Below are 23,589 nucleotides of genomic sequence, written 5' to 3'. Positions count from 1 at the left end.
GCAAAATCACATTTTTGCTGTTTTCCCGCGCTTTTTCAAATTCAAATTTTGCGCTAAATTTAAATTTAAATTTATTTTTAACGCGATTTTAAATAAATTTAACTATCATTTATTTATATCATTTATTTGTTAATAGAAAATATGGGATAGGGGTACTGGTAGGACTAATAAACAATGCATGTGTATCATTTAACTGTTTTCTAATTGAAAAATCGTAAGAAAATGTACAATTTACAATGGTATTTGTATAAATTTAATAACAATTGCCTTAAATACTACTTATACATAATACTACTTAATATAAAGGCCACGTTTTCGCGTGGCCGCCACACGATTAGGTTGCTTCTATTTTTGTTTAAAAGAAACATAAATGATTATTAATCTATACGAGTGATACTCTTGTTTAGAATAAAATGTGCGGGAAGGTTCAAGGAATACCAGTACACAAATATGTCGACTGCCTGCCACTTGCCCGTGCGGGCTCGGTTGCCCATCACTGCCCAAGATGAAAGGACGTAGGCAGTAGTTAGTTTCCGTAGAAACCTGTAAAAACAGACAACCACAGTTTGTACAAGATTGTACAATATTTACGCAAAAGAAAATATTAAAGAGGAAAATTGTACTGTTCAAAGAGGCAAATATGGTGATATAAACCTTTTTCTAATTGTTGTTATCTTGAAGGTCTTCTGAAGGTCATCGATGGTTTTCTAAATGGCACCATATATTTTAACTTCATAGTGTAGTAGCTGATGTCAAGCTGAGTTCAATTATGTGATGCATTATAACCTTCAAATGACCTTATACCATAGACGAAGAGAATCTTAGAAAGCTTTACAAGATTCCTGCGGTTTTGCTACCCTGACTTGGAGTTATGAAAACTGGAGGAAGGAAGTAAATATAGTCTCCTATTGCGTAGATCTTTCTTTCAGTCGTAAGATGCAAAGAAAATAAATGCATATAATTATTTCTATTTGTTCTACTATACCAATGTATTCAGTGTCGATCATTTCATTGTCCAATCTCCATAAGTTCCTGTCTTTTACTTTCTTCCTCGTTCAATACTGTACCCATTTGACGATTATGATCGCGGTCTGGTTGAAAGGAGAGTGACGAAATACGAGCACGGTGAACGTATTACACACTGTAAACCAGATTCTTCGGACGAAGCGATCTCGAAAGAACTTCGACGGCCTTCGATGAAGAATAGAACCTGGACCGACGAAATTACGATATTCACGGTCAACTACTTCGTTCCGGGAGTCGCGGGGCATGACTCTGAAAAAATCATTACGACACGTTATTGTCATCGAAAGACCGAGTTCTGTATGGTCCGAGTGAATGGGAATAATATTTCTGATGAACGAATGTATTTTAACGTGACTCTGAATAGAATGAAAAATCAAACTGGAGTAACTATAGTTCACATTTAACATTACTATACCTTAAATAACTACACTTCACCTTCAACTTTGACTCGACGATAAACGGAGTCGTTTAAAAGGGAGAATATTATCATATATACGTCTCAGTGAAATTATATTATGGGTCATAATCGACCCAGTCGTCTGCTGTAATTGCCTCTAAACATGTCCAGAGTGCACTAAACGAACAGAATTTTATTGTAAGCCGATAAAATCACTGTTTCACCCAATCGACAAAGGGTATTAGCTTTCTAATACACCTCGTACGCAGTTACTAAATCATTTAACGAACTATTTTGTTGCGGATTGACCATTGTCGACGTCAATTGTGACACGTTATGGGCCCAGATATCCTGGCTGTTGCTCCATTCTACATGCAACACAGCCGCAAAACCATTGCTGGCAGTTCTTGCTTCATTTCCATAATCTCGTTGCACTGCGTCTTATCTTTTTGCGTGCAACAATGTTATCTAAACCCCAATTCTGAAATTTACAACTGATCAACTTCAAACAAAATTCACAATAATTCGAAAGTATAAATAAATTCTATTCATGTATAATATAATTAATAATAATTATGTTAATAATTCGAATGAATGATAATGATCAGTAATAATAATATTTAATTTGAATAATATCATCCACCGATCTATAGAAGTACTGCTTTTTTATCTTTTCATCTTTTTGTTTGCACGTTAAAATAATAGTTTAAAAGTCATTGATGAAAATAATTTCGTACTAGCATGGCCTGCGCAAACGAGGGACTGGACGTTAGGCAGTATAATATATTGCGGGCCGCGGAAAAATATTATGGGAATGCATTCGCAGTAGAGACTGTCCTTCGGCCTCGAGTTCTTCGCTCGTTCAGGGTTGCTAAGTCGTTCGACACTTCCATACGCCTTTGTTTAAACGACGAGAAACTCTGTACAGAAGGAAGAACTACATTAATAATTTATGACTGCCAAAAGATCGAAATTATTAAAAAAAAAATTGATTACTGTAAAAAAACAGTGTATGCAAATAAATTTCTTGTCAAAAATGTAAGATAGAATAAAATAGATTGTTCTATAAAAAATCCTCAAGGTACTCTTAGACGTTACAATAGGTATTATATTTTATTGAGTTCAATATTTATTTTGCATGAAATCGAATAATGATATGTATGAATAATATATGTATAATAAATTTGATTTGTTATCAATTTATTAAAAAAATATAGATTATTCATTCTACATCTACCCACCTTTCACAATAAACCTTATAAATAACTTAAATCTTAACTATGTAATACTATCGGTACTAAAATCCCTCGGCCTGCTTTATATAAAGTGAGAAGACCTTTTTTAATACGTTTACAACGATGGACAGAGGAGAATCCGTTTGCCACATGCGGCAGTGATCTCTTCGATTTATTATTATTAATTATCATTCACTTTTGAGAAAACAAGATCAACAATAACAATTCATTCATCTTGAGCTTGAATGAATTTAACGTAGTTCACAAATTCACCGTTCTCATAACGTGGAAGGTAGCAGAAAATCCCTGACTTTTTACACTATCGGTATTTCAGAAAATGAGACACGAAATCCCATAAGATGATAGGTCTATCCTATACCTAGTCGGTGGTAATACAAGGACCAAATCCAATATACTGTCCAAAGCTGACGAGATGATGAACAGAAGGAATGCCAATACGATTGGCTGAGGCGCTAGCGAAAAGAAAATTTTCCATAGTTATAGCTATCACTATATCTCAACGACTGTTATTTTATTAAATCAGATTATAGAATGACTTCCCTATTTCATGGGGAATACACGAATTCCCTAAACTTTATCCAGTCTTACCCAAGAACCTATCAAAGATCCTCCTTATTACATCAGTCTAATGGAAATTTATCTTTCATACACTTTGAGTTGAATCACTCACACACAAGTCTCTCGATGACTCTCTCCGCTAGAACAGTTCTCGAGTTTCGCAAGACTCACCCTAATCAAACCGAATTTTCCTGCAATTCCTGGAAAATCATGTTTCGATTCCGAGCGTTCCGGCGATCCGAAACGAGAGGAACACGGACCGCGTTCACGGCGATTTACAATCATAAACTTGAGTTTGCTTTGTACTTATCACTCGAGCATGGTTTTATTATGATTTTTGAGCGCCAGGTGGCCGCGTTTTTGTTGTCCATTTGTCGAACAGTACAGGTCCTCAGCGCCATTACATCGATAAATGTCATTGTATCCGCGCGTCCCGTCGAACGTATATTTGAATACGTAAAATAAGTTTCAAATAAACCGAAGATTAGCTGATATGTCGAAACGGAAAAACTCGACGTCGAAGAAAGGCCGTGCCAAAACGCGAAAGGCTGAGTACGACGACGAGAACATTTCCAGCGAGCATGAATCGGATGTTGATGACGCCGCCGAGACCGGTTCGAATGCTGACTGTGAGGACGCTGCCGAGGATGATCTTACCGATGTCTCCAGCTTCCCTGAACTGCCGCCACCGGAGGTGATATTACCTTTATCTTTCTCGCTATGCTTGTTTATCCCGGGCAGGGAGTATATATTCGGACCCGCGGGACTGAGAAACCGATCTTCGTATTCTCGCAAATGTTTTGGCCTGCCCCCGTTTGTAAAAAAATCTTCTCCCCAAAGTCGAGGATCGTGTGCCTGTATTTACATTATTAAGGAACTTTAAAATTACAAACAATACCAAAAACACATCCATGAACCTTTCATACTTATGTTTCCTTAATCAGAACAACACCACATCTGAACATGGATTCTTATTTATTTAAGTTTAACTGTTAAATTCACCTTCTGATGTTTCTCAAGTTTAAATTGAAGTTCATGGATCATTAGATTAGTTGACACGACTCGTTGACCTTACATGACTTTGCCGGGTAATGTTTTGATGTTTAATAATTGTGGTACGTACCTCTGTTACAGGGAGGATGGGGAAAACCAGGAACATTGCTCATGTGTGGCCTCACGAATTGGGAGATGGCAGGTCGTAAGGCACCACCGAAAGGAGTTAAGGCTAATGTAGGACGCAGTTTGTGGACACCACATACGTTTAAGAACTTGAACGACGCAAGGGTTAGACTGGTTGCATCTGGTCCAGCTGCTTCGCATAGTATTATTGTTACCGAGGATAACAGATGCTTAGCTTTTGGTAGAAATGACAAAGGTAATCAGATTTCTTGACAAGAGTGTATAACAAATGGTTCAGCCTGCTTTAGATGTACGGGGATACGTGTATCCTTACAGGTCAGTTGGGTATCGGAGATGCGAAACGTCGAGACGAACCTACTGAAGTGACGGCGCTAAAGGGGCACACAGTGATAGCAGCATTTTGCGGTCGTAATCACACATTATTTTTAACAAGTCGCGGCATAGTATTCGGCGCTGGCGACAATAAGTTAGGCCAATGCGGAGTCGGAAAGAACGATGCCTGTATTGTCACGGCGACCAAAGTAAAATACACCGGTCCACCCATAGTGAAAATAGGTTGTGGCGCAGATTTCTCAATGATCCTGGACATTAAAGGTGGCCTGCACTCGTTCGGAAGTCCAGAGTACGGAGCATTGGGCCACAACACCGATGGGAAATATTTCATAACGAACACAAAGATGGCATTCCATTTTGAAAAAGTGCCTAAACGAATCGTTTTGTACGTCGAGAGAGCAAAAGACGGCCACGTAATGCCTCTGGATCGCGTTGAAATTACCGACTTCAGCTGCGGTCATTATCATACCGTTGCGATCGATAGTAAAAATCGTGCATTCTCCTGGGGTTTCGGTGGTATCGGCCGTTTAGGCCACAACGAGCAACGGGACGAGCTAGTGCCTCGTTTAATCAAGTTCTTAGAGCCACCGAGTCGAGGCGTCAGGGCTGTACATTGCGGCAGCACTTACAGCATCGCGATCAATGTGCACGGAACAGCCTTGATGTTCGGCCAAACGAAACGTACCGGAGAAGCAAATATGTACCCGAAACCAATTCAGGATTTATCTGGTTGGGAGATACGATGCGTCGGATGTTCGCAAACCAGCGTTGTGGTTGCAGCCGACGAATCGGTTATCGCTTGGGGTGCTAGTCCTACATTTGGTGAACTGGTAAATAATTTTATTTAGAAAAACTTTTTAAAACAAAGTTCATGGTTTTCTTTATTAACACTTGAACTACCGACGATAAACGCATATCTTTTTCGATCGATCGATAAATATGGCAAATTTTGGAAAATTTAGAAATTTAAAAATTGACTAATTTCTTTACTTTCATATCGTAATAAAAGGTGCAAAAGATCTAGGAAAATTTATTGCCATAACGTTTTAATCGTCGTTGTAAGAGTGTATTGCCAAGTCATTTTGACTTGTTTGGTAGTTCTAGTGTTAAAGAGTGTTAATTTCTTATCCCTGGATTGATTGTTTCAGGGATTCGGTGAAATGCGCAAATCCTCGACCACTCCAATGGAAGTGAAAGCGTTAGAAGGTTTATATGTTACCGCCATTACCTGCGGTATTTCTCATACGCTTATGATTTGCCGGGATGAATCCGAGGAGGAGAAAGCTAAGATCAACAAACTTCAAGTATATTCTGTTTAAGTAATACGATTCACAATCATGTAATGGGAAAAGCCGCAACATTACTCTGTGTTCATCATTGTCACGAGGACGGATTTACAAAACCAGGAAATTGTATCACCACATCCGATATCCCAATAAGCTATCGAACGAACGTCAAATCATAGATAGGAAAGATCTGTGAGCGGTTATTGATAGAGACTGCAGAAAACGTCCATATTAAATACAGACTTAACGATTACTTTATTATGTACTTCCACCTTTACTTAATATACAATGGAATGTTTACCATAATAGGGAACCCCATTTTGTTAGTAGCTCAGGATATAGACCAAACGAATAGATGCAAAAAAAAAAAAAAAAAGATATATTTTGATACGTTGCTATTTTATTGAAATACTCTGTATCTTGGATCAGAATCGAAATAGTTAACAAACGTGTGAAGAGGAGTGCTGGAAAGGAACCGTTTTATGGAATTTGGTCCGTTTTTCCGTTTTTAATCTGACCCTATTGCAAATAGCGTATTATATCATTGATTCATTACAGTAGTACCTGAATCATTAAATCTGCAAAACTCGTTTTTTTCTATTTTGTATATACAGGGACATTTTAAAAATGCTTCTAGCAACCCGGAATCCGATGGTTTAAATGGTTAATGTTTTTTCTTTATACAAGACTTCTCCATTTAAAGTCATAAGGGATCCTTCAGCTTCATTGTGTACTATCACAAAGAACAATGCTTCCTCGAACACCATCATTGTTTGTCATACTTTTTAAACTAAGATTTACTTTACAGTTACACACACATACACAGCGAACAAAGAAAGTCTTATCAAAGAGTATACATTGTTATATGTAATGAATGGTGGTACGCATACCATTACATTGTCGAACCTTATGTATACGCGTTTGTATTTTAAACTATCCATGTCTTCGTAGTGAATATAATCGAAATTTTATACCTAATTTTTTTTTTTTTTTTTTTTTTTTATTAGTATTAACGATACTGTATGGAAACAGTTAACCGAAATTCGAATATTTTGTATTTTTCTTTTACGGGTCGCAATTAAAGTATCACTGCCATGGTATATCTGGAGTGTGTTTTTGTGATGTTAAGTATTCATTCCGTTTCGTTTTGTGCAAATCCGACGGTGGTCGCAACACAACCACAGATCGTTTTAATAGCCCAGAGAATAACTGTACGAGGCAAATGACGAAATAAACGAATTTTTTTAAACAATTTCTACTGACAATGAAATCTTTATTTATTTGCTGGTCCTTCCTAAAATCAGTGAAACGTTATCATTTTCGTTCGATACGTCGACCTTACACGAACTACACATCTGTGGAAGATTGCAAGCTTCGAATTTTTTTAATGATCCTTCATCGATTTTACAAGAACTACAGAACTGTGGATGATCGCAGTCCTCGAATTTTTCCAATGGTTTTTCACCGATTTTACGGAAACTACAGAATTGCGGAAGGTTGCAGGGTAGGAATGTTTTTGATAATCTTCCATCGATTTTACAAGAACTACAAAACTGTGGAAGATCACAGGCTTCGAATTTTTTTAACGATCCTTCATCGATTTTACAAGAACTACAAAACTGCGGAAGATCACAGGCTTCGAATTTTTTCAACGATCTCTCATCGATTCTACAAGAACTACAGAATTGCGGAAATTCACAGACATGTTCCGCTGGCACAGAAATTTTGCAAGCGCTACAAGTTTCTGGAAATTCACAAATACTGTATTTCTTCACAGGTCTTTTTATGCACTTCCAACATCTTTCTTTGATACGACGTAAGTTCTGATGCTCTCGACAACCAGTGCAAGGTATATTTTTCATAGCTTCCTCGTTCTGATGTTCAATTAACTTCTCTTTCTCCAGAAACTTTCTTTGCTATTTAAATAATGACACGTTATATTCATTAGCTATCGAAAGATTAGTCAACATTAAGGAGGATTGTAAATGGTGCTAACAATCAGTTTCTGATCCATTGCCACTGTAGCCAGTGCAATAACTTCTTTAATACTCTCCTTTTTAGGTTGATTAACACTGTTGTGCTTCCAATGTAGCAGCTGATATATCATGTAATGCAAAGGGTCCGATGGTTTGTATTTTAAAGTCCTAGCCAACACCCATGCTAATGGCACCATGACATTTTGTCTATAAATATGAATAACTCGAAAGATTGAATTACAACATATAGAATGTTTGATAATGCCTTACCTTAAATAATCATTTCTCTGCGCGGTCAGTTCGCCAATTGTATTTTTTCCTGCTGCAAGATGGCATTGGCAAGCATGTTGGGAATAATTTGGTGTAACACTGAGAGTAGAATTGCTCTTTGGCTCACTTATTTTAGTCATACTTTGCGCTATTTCTGAGTTACAAGTAATTGGTTCCAACACATTTAAGCTGCATTCACATATTATTTCCTGTGTATCATGCTTAGAGTTATACGTAAGTAGATAAAGAAAATAGAATAAAAGTGTAGCTGTTAGGCCCCCACATGCGAGTATATTTCTTCAATTTGATCGAGTCCTATGTCAATCAACATTTGTTCAGTCTCCTCGTCAATTCCATACTTCTCCACTAATTGTATTACATCCTCTTCTATTCCAATATGCTCCAAAAACTTAAGTATCTTATGCGATGCATGATTAGTAGGCGATTGCCAATTTACAATTCCAGGGATATCAATACCACTCAATAATAAGTAACAAAGTATACATGAACTTTGAAGTCCCACCCCATATACAATGATACGCCAACTATCCGGTTCACTTAACCCGATAGCTCTTAAATTCGATATTAATACATTGTTAAATTTGCTTGTCCACATATCTTTCAGTTCCAATATGTACGGATCAACATTGAAACACTTGAAATAAGAAAGCTCACATGGATTAAGACTAATAAGGCCAAGCTTCATTGCTTTTATAATGGTGTGTATGGACATGCCTGGAAAATTATATCTAATTAATTCGGAATTTATTAAGCATGTAACTAGAATACTACTATTTACTTTTCTCTTGCAGTGTTCTTAAAACACTTATGCTATATAATCCGCTGTGGATGGTAATCCATAATCGTTTCTCGTTTATAGTCTTGGTGTTGAGATGCTGTGATTTCAACTGACTGTGAACGCATTGCTTGAGTTTATGTGTAAGCAGATTCAATAATTTCGTTTTGCTCCATGTACCATATATTTGAAGCCCCTTGTTTGTCAAAACGATGTTTAATTTAGTGTTGTCTAATATTTCTTCTGATGATGTTGCAGAAGAACTTCTGTAAACATGGAAAGACATTTGCATAAAGAATATTCTCTTCTTTGTAAAATTAAATGCTAACTATTCCGGTCAATTATGCTGACAATATCAAACATTACCTTATATTTTTCACGCATCCATCACATCCTTCATTTATATTTCTTTTCATGTTTTATTGATATATGTGTATGCTTAGTTTCAAAATAAAATTCATGTCAGAAGGTTGCTGAAAAGAAAATTGTATAGCAGGTGTTTGTTTCAGTGAAACACATTGACGTATGCTTTTAATTTCAAATTCAATAATAAATTGAGCATATTAACAAAAAAATTAGGTGGCTGTCAAGAAATTCATGTCACTTGTCAACAGGTGGTGCTGACGCCACTTGTGGCTACCAAAAATATTTTTAATGTTTTAAAAACCATTTCTATCTGTTGCTCGAAAACTGTAACGATAGTGTAATAAATTTTCAAAGAGGAACTTTAAAAGGTCGAGCTGACAGAGGTTGTAAAATGGATTTTGACGTGGAACGCCTTGAACACGGTCTTCTTCATCAAATACAGAAAGTACTTTATTTACAAGTAAGTACACTATCATACTTTTGTTTATAGGACAGTTACTATACGCCCGATCTTTAAAAAACAAGCACATGTAAAGTTGAAAGACTGAAGAAATGTATAAATATGTTTGTTACATGATGGACACGCACGTATTTATAACGATATGCATTGCATTTATCATTGTACCAGGTAAATGTAAATGAATTAACGATGTAAATGAAGTAATACATGAATGACAAAATATAATGATAAAACTTTCAGATTTTTGAGTATTCATGAAACGCTATGACAGATGAGTAAAGAAATATAATGTTTCAGTTGATAATAATTAAATTTCACAAATGTTTATGAATTTGATCTACATATGTATGCAAGACATATTTACATGAATACAAATTTAGTATTACAAATACCTATTATAAAATTCAACTATTTAACAAAGACTTACAGGTTACAAGCAAACTCATGTATTTCTTTGATATATATGAGGCTTGATGATGAAAGAAAAGTACCAGCGAGTTTATTCCATTCTAAGTTGATTAAATAATGAATTAACAATTTTACAGTTTACTACAAAAATGCTACAACATACAGCTCTATCGTGACAATGCTCCAAGAAATTTCTTGCTGAGGAAAAAAAAATTCATATAGCACTTTATCCTCAGTCTTCCCTAGATTTTGCAACTCACAAATTTTTCCTATTTTCCAGAGTCGAAATAAAGTTAAAAGAGACAAGCTTCGATGATTCTGTCACAATTCGACTGTATCACCAATTCCCACCAGGCTTCTGGTGTAAAAATCGCAGGAATATTGGACTAAGTGTGTATGATCAGAAACGGACTATTTTAAAAGAAATTATCAGGTTCTTTACAATATTCTCTGGTTATAATCAAGCTTTATGAATCTCCCTACAGTGGCGCCATCCCCGCCATACTATGGGCCCTTAGTTCCCTCCAATTCGTTCGAACCTGACCCACAGAGAAGAAATGAAAAAATCAACCAATGAAACTTTCGCAAAATCGTCTCCGCTGCTCGCTATAATTGCATCACGTTGACCCAACCGTTTGCATAGGGGGGGAAATACTGTACCCCATTAATTCAAACGTTCTCAGCACTTTTCTTTTATCACCTCCCGTATATAAAACATTTCTTTCCACGGCATACACAAAACAATAACGTGCTGTATTACTCATATTCGGTTGGTAAAAGTCTCACACATTAGCATCTAATGTCGAAATAGAGTTTAGACCATATTATTTAAGGTGTAGCTTCATGGTAATTATCACTGGCTGAATGTTATACACCATATGCGGTTAAAGCAGGTTGCAATAACAATTCGAATATGCTTCATGGGCTTGAGGTTCATCCGCTAAGTGTATGTCTCTGTGTCCTCTGTGCCTTGCTCCTCCCACTATACCATTGCCCATTGACTTGAGAAGCGCGTGACGATCCCAGAGACCCGGTGTTTGTATTATCTACAAGCAATCGTAGTTGTACTTTATCGTTGAATCCCGAGTTTCCAGTGAAAACATACCTTCTGTACAAGTTCCTCGAAGCAGCACTTAATTCCGTCAGATGTTTTCGCGCTACTCTCAATGTATAGCGCCTGATGCCTTCTAGCGAACTGTAGACCTTCCTCGGTGCTCACCTCACGACTCGGCAAATCGATCTTATTGCCCACTACCATTTTAACAATATCCGTTTTATTGCAGTATGTGCTCAATTCGTTCAGCCATGTCTCTAACTTCAAAAACGTAGTCCTGTCTGTAACATCGTATACCAAGATAGCACCTTGGCCGTCTCTGTAGTAGCTAGGTGTTAGGGTACGGAATCTTTCTTGTCCGGCGGTATCCTACAACACATTCTCGATTAGTTACACAATCGACATTAAAGTTTCTGTAGTGTACAGTAAAACCTTGATTACTGGAACATTACATCGAGGTTCTACTGTGTATTAAATTGATTGAAATAACTAACCCAAATAGCAAGTTTTACTGTATTACCGTCGATTGTGATCTGTTTAGTTTTGTAATCCATACCAACAGTACTCTGCATATTCTCGTAAAATTCATCCTCCGTGAATCTGAGGATGATGCTGGCACGAAAAATCGAAATAGGAACAAATCAATACATACTGCAAACTAATTGATTAGTGCGAGCCAATTAATTCCATTAAAAAAATACCTTGATTTGCCAACATTGGATTCCCCTATTATTAAGAGCTTTAATACTGTCAACACATCCTGTTCTGTCTCCATTATTCAATCTGAGTTATCAGTAGATACCTATCTAACGTTTCTTTTTACTGTGAATATCAGTAGCTCCTGTGATGTTGGGTTCCTTTGTTAAATCCAGACTAGAATCACTCTAACTAGAAGAGAGAGAGAGAGACAATCTATTAGTGAAATTATTTAAATAAAAGCAACACGTAGCTAACTTTTGACGTGACGATAAAGACTAGAAACAAAAACAGACCGTCAATTTGACAGTCTGTTCAAGAGAACCGACGAATTTCGGAAGTAATTCACGTAAAAGCTTACCGTGCTTGTAACAACGTCACTGAAAAATAACGAATGATCTCACACTTTTTTACAATGAATGAATTAACAATACACGCACACACGCTCACAACCTGACCTAGACGGTACGAACGAAAGAAACGTCAAAACAATTATCAAAAGTGTCCGCGAGATAAAGCAGATGTCGCTTCTATTTGTTTCCACCAATTATCCGTAAAAAAAAAACCGTGCTTTCGTTCAAAGTACATACTCACATTATTCGCGATACCGAGAAATAAACACACACAAAAATACACAGGAGAGCTTACATGCCGAGTTGCAGCCTGAATCACAAATAAATCGTCCCTAAAATTGTTATCGTTTCTCAGACAATTTGCGTACGATCGCGCATGAATTCCTGACGACGAAAAGGGGAAAAAGTCTACAGACATGGGGCATCGAGTGAATTCCACGGCTAAAATTATGCTTTCGAAAGATGGAAAACGATATGGCCGTTTGAATTCCTAACCTCACCGCGATATTCCCGTATATACGTGCTGTGTTATCTTGCGTCAGATAACAGTTTTATCAGGCTGGCTGTCAGGCCAGGCGAGCAGATTCATAGAGACACGGCGTCTGAAGCGATGCGACACAAGGGTCGAAGGGGGGGAGGAGGGGGTATGTGATCGATCTTTCCCCACGAAATTCGGTGAATACCCGTGACCGAGAAAACCGTAACAGACCGATCGAACGAACGGAGGATCCGAAGTAGATCCGTCCCCCAAAACTGTACTCACCGGCGAGGGACCATAACGTGCGCTATGTCTGTGCGCGTCATCGGGCCAGTGCTTCGTGTCGCGGTATCGAAAAAATCGCACGAGTTTTTACGGGTTCCCTTGTAGTTGGCGGCAGGGACGCGGGGCGAAACGAACAGACGAAAAAAAGATGGCCGCCGAGCGGCTGCCATGAAGGGGCTGTGTCGCTCGTGCTCGTGGAAATGGGACGTTGCGACATCCAAGTGTCACCGTAGGCGCTCGCGAAGTGTCACAAAGTGTTCCGTAGGTGACGTGAAGTGTTTTTTAGTGTCGGTGGTTCGTTGGCATCGTCAGGGTGGATTGATTTTCCCGTGATGGCATCCGACGGGTAAGCCAGAGAGAATTTTCCGCTTCTCGATACGGGGGGGAACGCGGATTTTAACGCACCGAGAGAGCGGAGAGAGGAGAGACAGCAGGGCCTGTGTACTCTCTCTCTGTGTGTGCGCGGCTATATGTTTCTCTGTATGTTTCTCTTGCGAGCAGCAGATCGATAGCGAACGTTCTTTTTTTTTTTTCTTCTTCATTCCCCAGTGACCCGTCCCAGTTTTCCTTGGGAAAGAGGCTCGTCGTGATCCTCGAGGCACGCTCGTGTCTCTCGTGCCCGTCTACCTTTGATAGTCGCTATCTCGGACTGGGTGGGTCTTGTTTCCCCTCGGTACGAAATCTTCTCTTCACGGGGCACCTCCTATGGGGATTATATCGTGCTCTACTGTCCACCCATCTCTTTCTCGTCGCCGTCACTTTCGGTTTCCTTCTTTTTTTTTTCTTTTCGTCACGTTTACTTTTTACTGCGCTCCCTGTGTGTATACAACTGTAATGTGTGTGCACGGGAACGAATTTCTGGCTGCCTATTTCAGTCAATTAAACGGATAGCATGACATCAGATGGTTGCTCGTATTGCGGCTAGCATTCCTATTAATTTATGGTCACACGGGGGGGCGAGGAGGGTGGGGGTGAACACCCTTTTGTCACGAAGAAACTCTCCCGTTCGGTTTTAATGCTGGTTCTTCTTCCTACTTCCCCATCCCTCCCCCGTGTTCCCCGTAGATTGTTGACAGTCCCGATTTACGATTCGTCGATACCGACTTTTTCCTTCACGTGAAAAGGCGATTACCGACGAAGCGCCTCCGTCGTACCCCCCCGATTTCCTCGGATTTGACGGAATGCTATTGATTAATTATTTATAACTTACGAGTTAATTTTCGACCGATTTTCCGGGGGTTTGGTTCTTTGAAAAAAGAAAAAGTGCCGGGCCAATTGTCTTCTGCCGCAAAGTCTATATGTATATTGTTCGTACTGATTTTTCTGTAACTTGTGCAAGCAAACGCGTTCTACTCTGGCTATCTGCATTTTTCTCACTTTGCCCGTACTATCTTTAGCATTTTTAATTATAGTATTGAGAAGGAGCAACAAATTTATCTTGTGTTCAACCTACACGTTTTAACGATTTAACGCATTAACGGTTGTGTCGGGATGCTTTGTATTGTTTAAACAATTCTCCTTTCTTTGTTGTTTAATCGTTGAAGGTTATTTTGATTAAAGTGCAGAAGAATAGATATAGTTTGTATCAGTTGACGAAATGAAATATTAACAAATGACATTTAATTACAGTAGAATGGAATGGGTGGAAATTATAGAACCTCGCACAAAGGAGCATATGTATGCAAATCTCACGACTGGAGAATGTGTATGGGATCCTCCACCTGGTGTACCAGTGTAAGTCATTTTCTTTTGCATAATTTTAAAAAAAGTATCTCTAATAATATAGCTAGTACACTTATTTCTAAAGAAACCTTTCTGTTATAGTACAGTAATATTATAAAGTCAACTTTTCTACTAAGAATTACCTGCCCAACATTAAATTGTCTTACTGTTCTAATTAGCTCGGTGAAAGTTATCATACAAGGTTTTCCTTTTATGATATAGGAAGCACTTATAAAGTGGCAGAGATTTCTATTTTGATGGCATGCTTTGAATTTAAATGTACTTCAAGTTTTATTCTACTCCACTGGAATTCTCTCCTCTAAATTGTTCGGTATTACTGGATGTGCTCTTAATTATAGGAAAAAAACAGATAACAATCAGTGGTGGGAATTGTTCGATCAAAACACTTCACGGTTTTACTATTACAATGCAACCTCCCAAAAAACTGTTTGGCACCGTCCGAGCGATTGTGACATCATACCATTAGCAAAACTCCAGGTGAGTGATTCACCAATACTGATAACAAATATCGAATTTTTGTGAGTGGTGGCTTTAACAATATCCATGATTGAGAATTCGCAAAAGTAGGTGGGTCATGGTAAATCTCACGAATTTTTTGGAAATGATATCATGTATTGATGTTTACTCAGTAAACATAGCATTCGACTTATTGGGGACAAAGGTTCTGTCAACCACATGTGTAGACATAATGATTTGTAAGCATCAATGTAGCTGTTCAGTAGAATGTCAAGGCTATAAGTGTGCAAGCCGTCTGCTCTCCCTTCAGCTATAAATAGACATTTGTAGCTAAGAGAAAAAATTGTGGTCTACACTAGGTCACACGAAAAGCCTAAAAACATCTGGGAATCACTGTATTTAACGATATTACAATAGTTGAATAATCATATTATTATTTGTATGAGAATTATTTTCAATAAAATTCCATTAACGCAAATATTTATTTAAAATATATGGTAGACATTAAAGCAGAACACAGAGCCACCCAGCAGTAGTGGAATCGATACACAAAAGTCAGCCGAGCCAAGAAAGAAAGAATCTGTATCCACACAGACACAAACCCCTTCCGTTAGCCGTTCAACAAGGTTCAGTCATCAAGAAAGTTCCAATTTATCTTCTTCGTTGGTGGGTTTCCTATACTTTAAACCTATTTCGTGAGGACAAATGCTGTAATAGTGCTCTGATTGTAGCAAAGTGGTAGTGTAAATAAAACACGAATATCTGGTGTCGGTGTGGATCTCCAGACGTCACCACCTTCGCCATCTCCGTCTACAAGGCGTCATCATCACCATCACCACCATCATAACAACAGGCACCATAGGCACCATGAAGTGCCCACCACACGACGCCAACATAATCATTCTCAGGACTCTGGACGTTCCAGTGACAGTTCGGTCTCCCACAGTCGAACGTCTTTGGAGTCGACTGGTTACCGTCTGTTGGACTCTCCGCACCGTCATCATCATCGTTCCGCCGTCCAAACACCGGCGAATCAAGCACAATCCTCGCCCAGACAGCACAGCGGCACGTTAGAGGCTAGGGGTCACAAGAGCGGAACTTTGGAGAGCGTGAAGAATCAGAAGTCTGTGCCATTGGGTGAACCGCCTCCATTAGGTCTATCACTTTCGACTAGTACTCCTCTGTTCAAGAAGAAGACGTTCGTCGACGCGCAACGCGAGGTTCGGGCCGGGAATTTAGAATTGGAAAAGAATAAAAATGGTAAGAATGTGAGTTAAGTTTTGTAAATTTTAAGTTTTGACACACCACTCCTATTTTAAACGGCCTAGCGAGAGCGGAGGGGAAATGTAAAATTGTTTCTCTTCTTAATATTTATAGGTAGAGAAAGTAGTAGGGGTTCTTATGGTCCTGAGCCGAGTACTTCACCATATCGTGATTCGCTGATGGAATCTAGAATATTCAGGCAAGAGATGCCTCCGTACCGTCCGCCTGAAGTTCATGAACGAGTAAATAGTTTGGACAAAACAAACACGTCAGCCTTTTATCCAAGTTCCATGCATTCGCGTAATATGAATAAGCAAGATAATACCGGTAGTATAGGAAGACGGCATCACGGATGCTCGGTGTCCCTTTCCGAAGCGAACGTTAGAGATATGTACGGCGCCATGCTGGCGGAAAGGAACGAACCGTCGAAGAGCCTCGTGAGGGGCACCGCGGTTCTAACTAATGCATCGAAGCAGAAAAGCCTTGAGATCGCGGAAAGAGAGAGAGAACGTGAACGTGACAGGGAAAAGGAGTATAGAAGAAATACAGCGTGCAATAATTCTTTGGATTGTAAGTAGACCACTTAATTTTTGGAACAACCAAATACAGTAGATCATCGATGAGTGTTTGAAGGCTCCTCGGCACTGAACGTTCAGACGTTATCCCCATTACTGGACGCTTGACTGGTTCCACAAGGGATCCCTCAGTATTGGGGATGACGTCTGAACACTCATCGGTGATTTACCGTACACCTAACAGGCCGATTTTGATTCTCACAATGTATGTTCCTTTAAGGTGTGCCACAACCGTTGGCCCGCAGTTACAGTTTTGTACAGCAACAGAAGCAGCAGCAGAAGATGCAGCAGATGCATCAGCAACAGTCACGAAGACGGGACAGGGACGACGATTCTATGCACGAGCGTTATTTAATAAGTCAAAGTCACGAGCAGCCTAGGCAAAGGCTTAGCAGCAACACTAGCAGTAGCAATAGTAGTAACAGTAGCAGTAATAGCGCGGTAGGGGAGGAGACGGAGGGGCTCACGGAGGGGGACGAAAGTAAGAAGAAGAGGAGCAACGGTAACCCGAGTCCGCCACCGTCACCGTTCTACGGGAATCCATTATCCGACGCAGATTACTTGTTACCGCTTCAACATTATATTCTTCAGCAAGCAAAACTCTCAGGTGAAAGCTGGCCACCTAATCGTCCTACAGTCGTAAGAAACTAACCGAACCGCCCAAAGTTATAGTCAGCACCATTTTTTCTGTACCCCAGGTTGTTACAAGTTCGGAGACCCTTTATTAGCAGAAGAAGGTGATGATTCCTTGGACGAAGAGGGCGGAAGAGGTGAGGGTATTGGGGGGAGAGCCGATGACGATTCTGACGATCAGTTTGCAGATGACGAGGCAGCCAGTAACCAGGGTGATTCTTCCAGCCAAGAGTACCTCGAAGATCATTATGCGGGTCAGTACTCGAGGGGAACGTCAAGTGGAGTATATCCTCGCGTCCGTGGACCATTAACATTTCTGTCCCCTGTTATTACCGCAGACTTGGGCAATTACGACACCGCAGGCTTAGCGACTTACTACAACACAGCGGACACTCTGACCAGGCCACAGGTACGTCCGCCATCGCCACCGATCACCGTGCCCCAGACCGAAATACGGGACATCGTGACCACCACCAGACAAGTGACCGTTCCAACGTCCACGATAAGCTCGATTCCCGCGATCGGCACCATCAGGGTCGACAACATCGACACCGAAGAGGCCAGGCGAAACGACAGCGCGGGCGGCGGCGACATCGAGAAATACGCGCAGGACAACCTGAACCTGAACTGCGGCCGCCCGAAGGGGCTACGGTTGCTGTTTCGGAAAAAGTTCAGCGTCCGTGACATTCTCAGCTGGTCGAAGGACCCGATACCGCAGCCGATGCTGGTGGTCGTGGACGGTGAAAAGTTACTGAAACGGGACGCCTGCAACCTGTTCCGTTTGGTGCAAGTGTACATGGGTGATCGGAAAACGAACGTGGGAATGACGCTGGACAGTGTGGCCATGGACATTGTGAACACCGCGTTCTCGAAGCCCCCGTTACGGGACGAATTGTACGTTCAGATCTGTCGACAGACCACCGAGAATCCTCGGAAGGAAAGCCTGCGAAGGGGTTGGGAGTTAATGGCGGTATGCCTGGCGTTCGTGCCGCCCAGCGCAACGTTCGAGCCTTACCTCGAGGGCTACATGAACCGACATCGCGATCCGAACTTTCAATTCCCCGAGGTGGCCAAATGGCCGATCCACGTGCAGGTCAGCCACTACGCGACCGTTGCCTGTCGGCGTCTCCAACGAATTGGCGCGCATGGCAAGCGACAGCCTCGAAAGGCCACCATAGAGGATATCGATCAAGCTAGGGTATGCTTCATTTTCTTGAGACTTTTACTATCACTTCGGATGTTTATCTAGATCTTCGTAACCTAATTTAGAAGAGCTGGATTGAAATAGAAATTTCTTTAATTATTCATTGTGTCAGGTTCCATGTAAGAGATGGTGAAGAGACCCAGTTTAGTTTAGTTTGAACATTGTCACCCGGGAGAGGGGAATTTTGGTACTCCCCTCCAAGGCCCAGCTTTGACTTATTTTGTCATTAGTCATAGTCCCGAAATTGGGACTACTGAGGGCGTTACCCAGGGATGATATTTCCCCCGATTTTCCAACCCGTCCAACTTTTTTAGACCCTTCTTAAATTGTATCAAACTATTCACTGTAGCGATTTCTAGATTATCGTGTGGTTATGATATATTAACACTTTCGGTGTAATGTGTTGTAGATCCAGATATTCCGGGCGTCCATGTTCGGAGCAACGTTATCGGAAGTGATGGCTCTGCAGAGAGACAGATTCCCGAATCGAGAGTTACCATGGATACAGACCACGTTGACGCGACAAGTGCTCGCCCGCGGTGGTATTCTGACTGAGGGTATATTCAGGGTATCCGCGGACGCGGACGAGGTGAGCGCGTTAAAGGCGTGTTTGGATAGGTTCGAAGACGGCACGATTCTGGCAGTTTCGCAGGACGCTCACGCGCCTGCTTCACTGTTGAAACTATGGGTACGCGAGCTATACGAACCTCTGATACCTGATTCCTTTTACACGGAGTGCGTGTCGATGAGACACGACGACGCCGAGGTCTCCGCGGCAAATGTCGCCGGGCTTGTGGATCGATTGCCTGACCTAAATCGTCGGGTTCTTTGTCACCTGATACGGTTTCTACAGGTGACTATACTCTCTCTGTTCAGTATTTTCTGGGCCCTGACTAGAACTGTATTCGGATATTCGAATACGGATAATTTATTCGAAGAATTCGAATGATTTCGATCGCGAATAATTTATTCGAAGAATTCAAATAGTACTAAGTATTCGAATAATTCGAATAACACGGAGCATTCGAATATTTGAATGTTCAATTATTACAAAGTATTCGAATAATTTAAATATTTGAATATTCGCGAATAGTATGAAGTATTCTCTGACGAATCTGCACCGCCTTCGTAGGCTTTTACAAGAGTTGAACCAATTCGCATAAGGCTAAATCAACGTGAGATATTACAACTCTGTTTAGCCCAGTATTTTTTTTCTACAAATAATAGTTATTTATTCTTTACAAGAAATTATTCTCACTACTTACTGGAATAATTCTTCATTTGAACAATTTCTTCGAATAATAACTGTAAAACTATTCGAATGATAATACCAATAAACGATACTGATTGCTCTCGTTCGAAACTTTATAACATCACCGAAGAATGACGAAGATTCGAATTTAACGTTTGAAAAACAAATCATTGTAAAGGCCAATGTGAAAAGTATTTCGCGATCAACTGTGAAAAAATTTATTGTGTTCAAATTCCTATTCGATTACTCCGAATAATCCGAATACTTTGAATACTTCGAATATTTGAACATTCTGAATAATCCGAGTGCTTAGAATCATTCGAATGATTCGTTTATCAAATTCGAATTCTAATGCTATTCGAACATTCGAGTATTTGAATATTTGATGATTCGTAACAGCCCTAGTCCTGACCCCTGCGTTCTCCTGTAATCAGAAAAAAAACAATTGTTTTTGTAGATATTCGCGAGACCAGAGGTGGTAGCCCGTACCAAAATGGACGCGAACAACTTGGCGATGGTGATGGCCCCGAATATACTGCGTTGCACCTCCCAGGATCCCCGTGTGATCCTGGAGAACGCACGAAAAGAAATGGCTTTTGTTCGTACTCTTATCGAGTCATTAGAAACCGCTTGGGTCGATGATCTTCACTGACCTCATTCTATTGCGCTAGAAGAAAATGAACGCTCTAGACTACTATGCCAAATGAAAAAATCAGCTGTATATTCATAAGTATCGTTAGTTATTTCACTATTTCTCGATTATCTTTCACGCCTTCGTTTCGTTTTTTTACTTTTCTTTTTTGGTCATTGTCACCACTTCCCTGGCTCCCCTTCGAAATAGTCCCGTGAATGTTCTTAAATGGTAATTTAGTGGCTAAAGTCTTACCAAGCTAATCAACGGAGCACCCCCCTCCTCTTCCCCTCCGCTCGTTCCCCTATTTATTATTTATATTGCAAATTATATGTTATACAGATAGAGATTATTAGATTATATTATGTATATCACTTATATATCATATTATATATATATTTTACCAACCCCCTTGTTACCGCGTTGCGACGAGAAACGCGGACGGCTTTTTTACTCGATTATTGTTGAATCTCGTGTAAGATAAAAAAAAAAACGAAAAAAGAAACAAACTGGAAATCATGTGTTACCGTGTATAGCTGCACATCTCCGCGATTGAATCTTTTTTGTATAAGCGACGAATATGACCACCGTGTACAACGTTTATCGAGAGGAGTAAACATATTGCAGAAGATTAGCAAGCTGTACAAAGTGTGCGTGTATGTGTAATTCTTTTTCCTAACGGCAGCCTTCTGAACGCTTTATAACCTCTCAACGAGACAGATCGTATAATATTCTTTCCAATTCGTTAACCACACGACGCAGTGTCTTGTGCTGTATTGGATACCAAAATTTATATATTTTACACACGAAGATACTTATGAAAAAAAAAAGAAATCCTACTATTTACGTTTTTTTTTTTTAACAATATGCAGTTACACAAGGTGGTTTTACAGCTGCTCTCTCTTGTTTTCTCCTGATCTGTACAATATATTTTTCGTTTGCGCCACGAGAGTTACCAGTAAAATTATCGTTATTTAAATATATAATATTTAAAATTATACAAAACAAAATATCACAAACGATGGGATCGCCATTATGCCACGCGATGGACCGATGCTTCTTTTCTTTTCCTTTCTTCTTTTATATGTAAATATCGTATAAAAATTAGTATTACCGATTCTTGTGTCGGAAACTCGATGGTATATAAATCACTCGCAACATATCTGCCTTCTAGACACTACACTAGCATTATCTAGTTACACCTATATAATTTTATATACAAGATGTACAAAGTAAAATTGATTACACTAATACTGCTGCAGATTACGCGCCCGATTTCGTACGTTACCACTTTCGTTAATATTAATATATATTCATAATTGAACACGCTTTTCTCTCCTCCCTAGGGGAGGTCACGAATTCGTTTCCGGTTCGAGTGAAATCCGGAATTTTGTAAAATAACATATTTTTTTTTTCTCTAGCAGATAGCACACACATCTTACCGATAATTTTTGTTGTACGAAAAAGCTTTTTGTGGCGTTTCACAAATTCACCAGTGTGTCTTTCGTGTTTCTTTTTGGAAGATAAGTATTACCAATTTTATCATTTTGTTTTTTGTCTAGAAATCGTTGTAACCAGCTTCTTCTTGTAAATAAACTTCTTTTCGAAAGCATAAATAGGCACCGCTTCACACGATTGAAATTACCAGTCGCATATTATAAGATCAGTACAAGTCGAGTTCAAAGTCTTAATAGATCTAAGAATAACACGATTTACCTTTCGTAACTTTCCGATTTATCCCTTAAGTAAGCTTGCAAGAAGTTATCTTAGTGTCCTAATCACCATACTTTTTTCACAGGAACAATCTGAAGTATCTTGAGCCAATCACTCCGCCGTCAAAACAAAAATAGAACACTTTTCAGCAGAAACATGGGTGTTAGCAGTTGTCGACAAACGACGCTGTGGATCCACTGGCAATCTCTGCGTACTCCTGCCTGCTTGCCGAGCAAAGTTTACTGGTGAAGTCTGTTTCTCTTTTCCTGTGCACAGAAACGTAACTGTACTTTATAAAAATATGCATGATACACAACATAGTTTACTAAGCGTCATTACTAAAATAACGTTTTTATAAACTGTTGCAGAGTCTGGAAATGTGAAATACTCCAAGAAATCTGGTCAATGTATCACACACTTGTATACAGGGCGAGTAAATAAGAACTACTGTCTAAAATAACTCGTTACCTATTGGTTGTATCAGATACAATTTGATTTTTTTATATCTTATTTTGTTTTAGATATCAAGGTGACCTTGAGAAGGACGAATTCAGCGATCTAAAGCATGATCGTATTTAAAAAAAGATGCATTGACCTTGAAATAACTCAAGGTCACCTTGGTATCTCAAAAGAAAAGAAGATATAAAAAATTCAAATTATATCTTTCCGATGCGTTCCCTAAAACGCTACATAATTAATTGAAATGTTTTCTGATACAACCATTAGGTAACGAGTTAATTCAGATAGTAAGAATAAAATTTGGTGCTCAGAATTAATACTTAAGACTTTAGGGAAGTGCTTTTTGACTCACCCTGTGTATGTCCAGATAGCATACGACGACATGAAGACGCCCATTTTACGGCTATTTTAGGTCTGAGGCGCCTTTAAGCCGTCTGTGTGCTATCTGGGTGACTAAAGATAATACAGGGTGGACCGGAAATCGTAGTACAACCGGGCAGGGGGTGATTTTACGTCGAAAAA

The 23,589-nt window shown here is 39.6% G+C and overlaps 5 protein-coding genes across 7 annotated transcripts in view; 2 read left to right on the top strand and 3 right to left on the bottom strand.

Moving 5' to 3' along the window:
- Positions 1-3,636: 3,636 nt before the first annotated feature.
- LOC107186107 (protein RCC2 homolog) lies at positions 3,637-6,347 on the top strand. The gene is made up of 4 exons (XM_015573912.1): positions 3,637-3,931; positions 4,372-4,612; positions 4,693-5,540; positions 5,859-6,347. Exons 1-4 carry the CDS (start codon positions 3,731-3,733, stop codon positions 6,027-6,029), a joined length of 1,461 nt encoding a protein of 486 aa, XP_015429398.1. The 5' UTR covers positions 3,637-3,730; the 3' UTR covers positions 6,030-6,347.
- Positions 6,348-8,513: 2,166 nt separating this feature from the next.
- LOC107186100 lies at positions 8,514-9,454 on the bottom strand. Its single transcript, XM_015573906.1, has 3 exons — positions 9,405-9,454; positions 9,042-9,304; positions 8,514-8,977 (listed from the first exon to the last, which is right to left on the bottom strand). Exons 1-3 carry the CDS (start codon positions 9,452-9,454, stop codon positions 8,514-8,516), a joined length of 777 nt encoding a protein of 258 aa, XP_015429392.1.
- Positions 9,455-10,337: 883 nt separating this feature from the next.
- Positions 10,338-12,877, bottom strand: LOC107186112 (ras-related protein Rab-18). Of its 2 annotated transcripts, none has more exons than XM_015573921.1 (5): positions 12,671-12,877; positions 12,028-12,214; positions 11,821-11,938; positions 11,378-11,695; positions 10,338-11,318 (listed from the first exon to the last, which is right to left on the bottom strand). In XM_015573921.1, exons 2-5 carry the CDS (start codon positions 12,099-12,101, stop codon positions 11,157-11,159), a joined length of 672 nt encoding a protein of 223 aa, XP_015429407.1. In that variant the 5' UTR covers positions 12,102-12,214; positions 12,671-12,877; the 3' UTR covers positions 10,338-11,156. The 2 variants fall into 2 exon arrangements, with proteins under 2 accessions (XP_015429407.1, XP_015429406.1); XM_015573920.1 differs by lacking the exon at positions 12,671-12,877 and adding an exon at positions 12,384-12,525.
- Positions 12,878-13,079: 202 nt separating this feature from the next.
- On the top strand, positions 13,080-22,370 carry LOC107186099 (rho GTPase-activating protein 39). Its single transcript, XM_015573905.1, has 11 exons — positions 13,080-13,484; positions 14,768-14,872; positions 15,220-15,358; positions 15,839-16,003; positions 16,069-16,597; positions 16,715-17,170; positions 17,396-17,782; positions 17,874-18,062; positions 18,147-19,006; positions 19,422-19,865; positions 20,722-22,370. Exons 1-11 carry the CDS (start codon positions 13,471-13,473, stop codon positions 20,914-20,916), a joined length of 3,483 nt encoding a protein of 1,160 aa, XP_015429391.1. The 5' UTR covers positions 13,080-13,470; the 3' UTR covers positions 20,917-22,370.
- Positions 22,371-22,604: 234 nt separating this feature from the next.
- Positions 22,605-23,589, bottom strand: part of LOC107186111 (pancreatic triacylglycerol lipase-like) — a 37,685-nt gene continuing 36,700 nt past the window's right edge. For both annotated transcript variants that reach the window (XM_015573918.1, XM_015573919.1), the window contains exon 10: positions 22,605-22,874. In XM_015573918.1, the coding sequence (XP_015429404.1) occupies positions 22,772-22,874 (103 nt within the window). In that variant the 3' untranslated portion in view covers positions 22,605-22,771. The remainder of the gene's footprint in view (positions 22,875-23,589) is intronic.

This window comes from Dufourea novaeangliae, unplaced genomic scaffold, assembly GCF_001272555.1.
Source record: "Dufourea novaeangliae isolate 0120121106 unplaced genomic scaffold, ASM127255v1 scaffold72, whole genome shotgun sequence".
Lineage (NCBI taxonomy): Eukaryota > Metazoa > Arthropoda > Insecta > Hymenoptera > Halictidae > Dufourea > Dufourea novaeangliae.
Note: the sequence above shows the minus strand (reverse complement) of the source record. Positions and strands in the feature narration are given on the sequence as shown.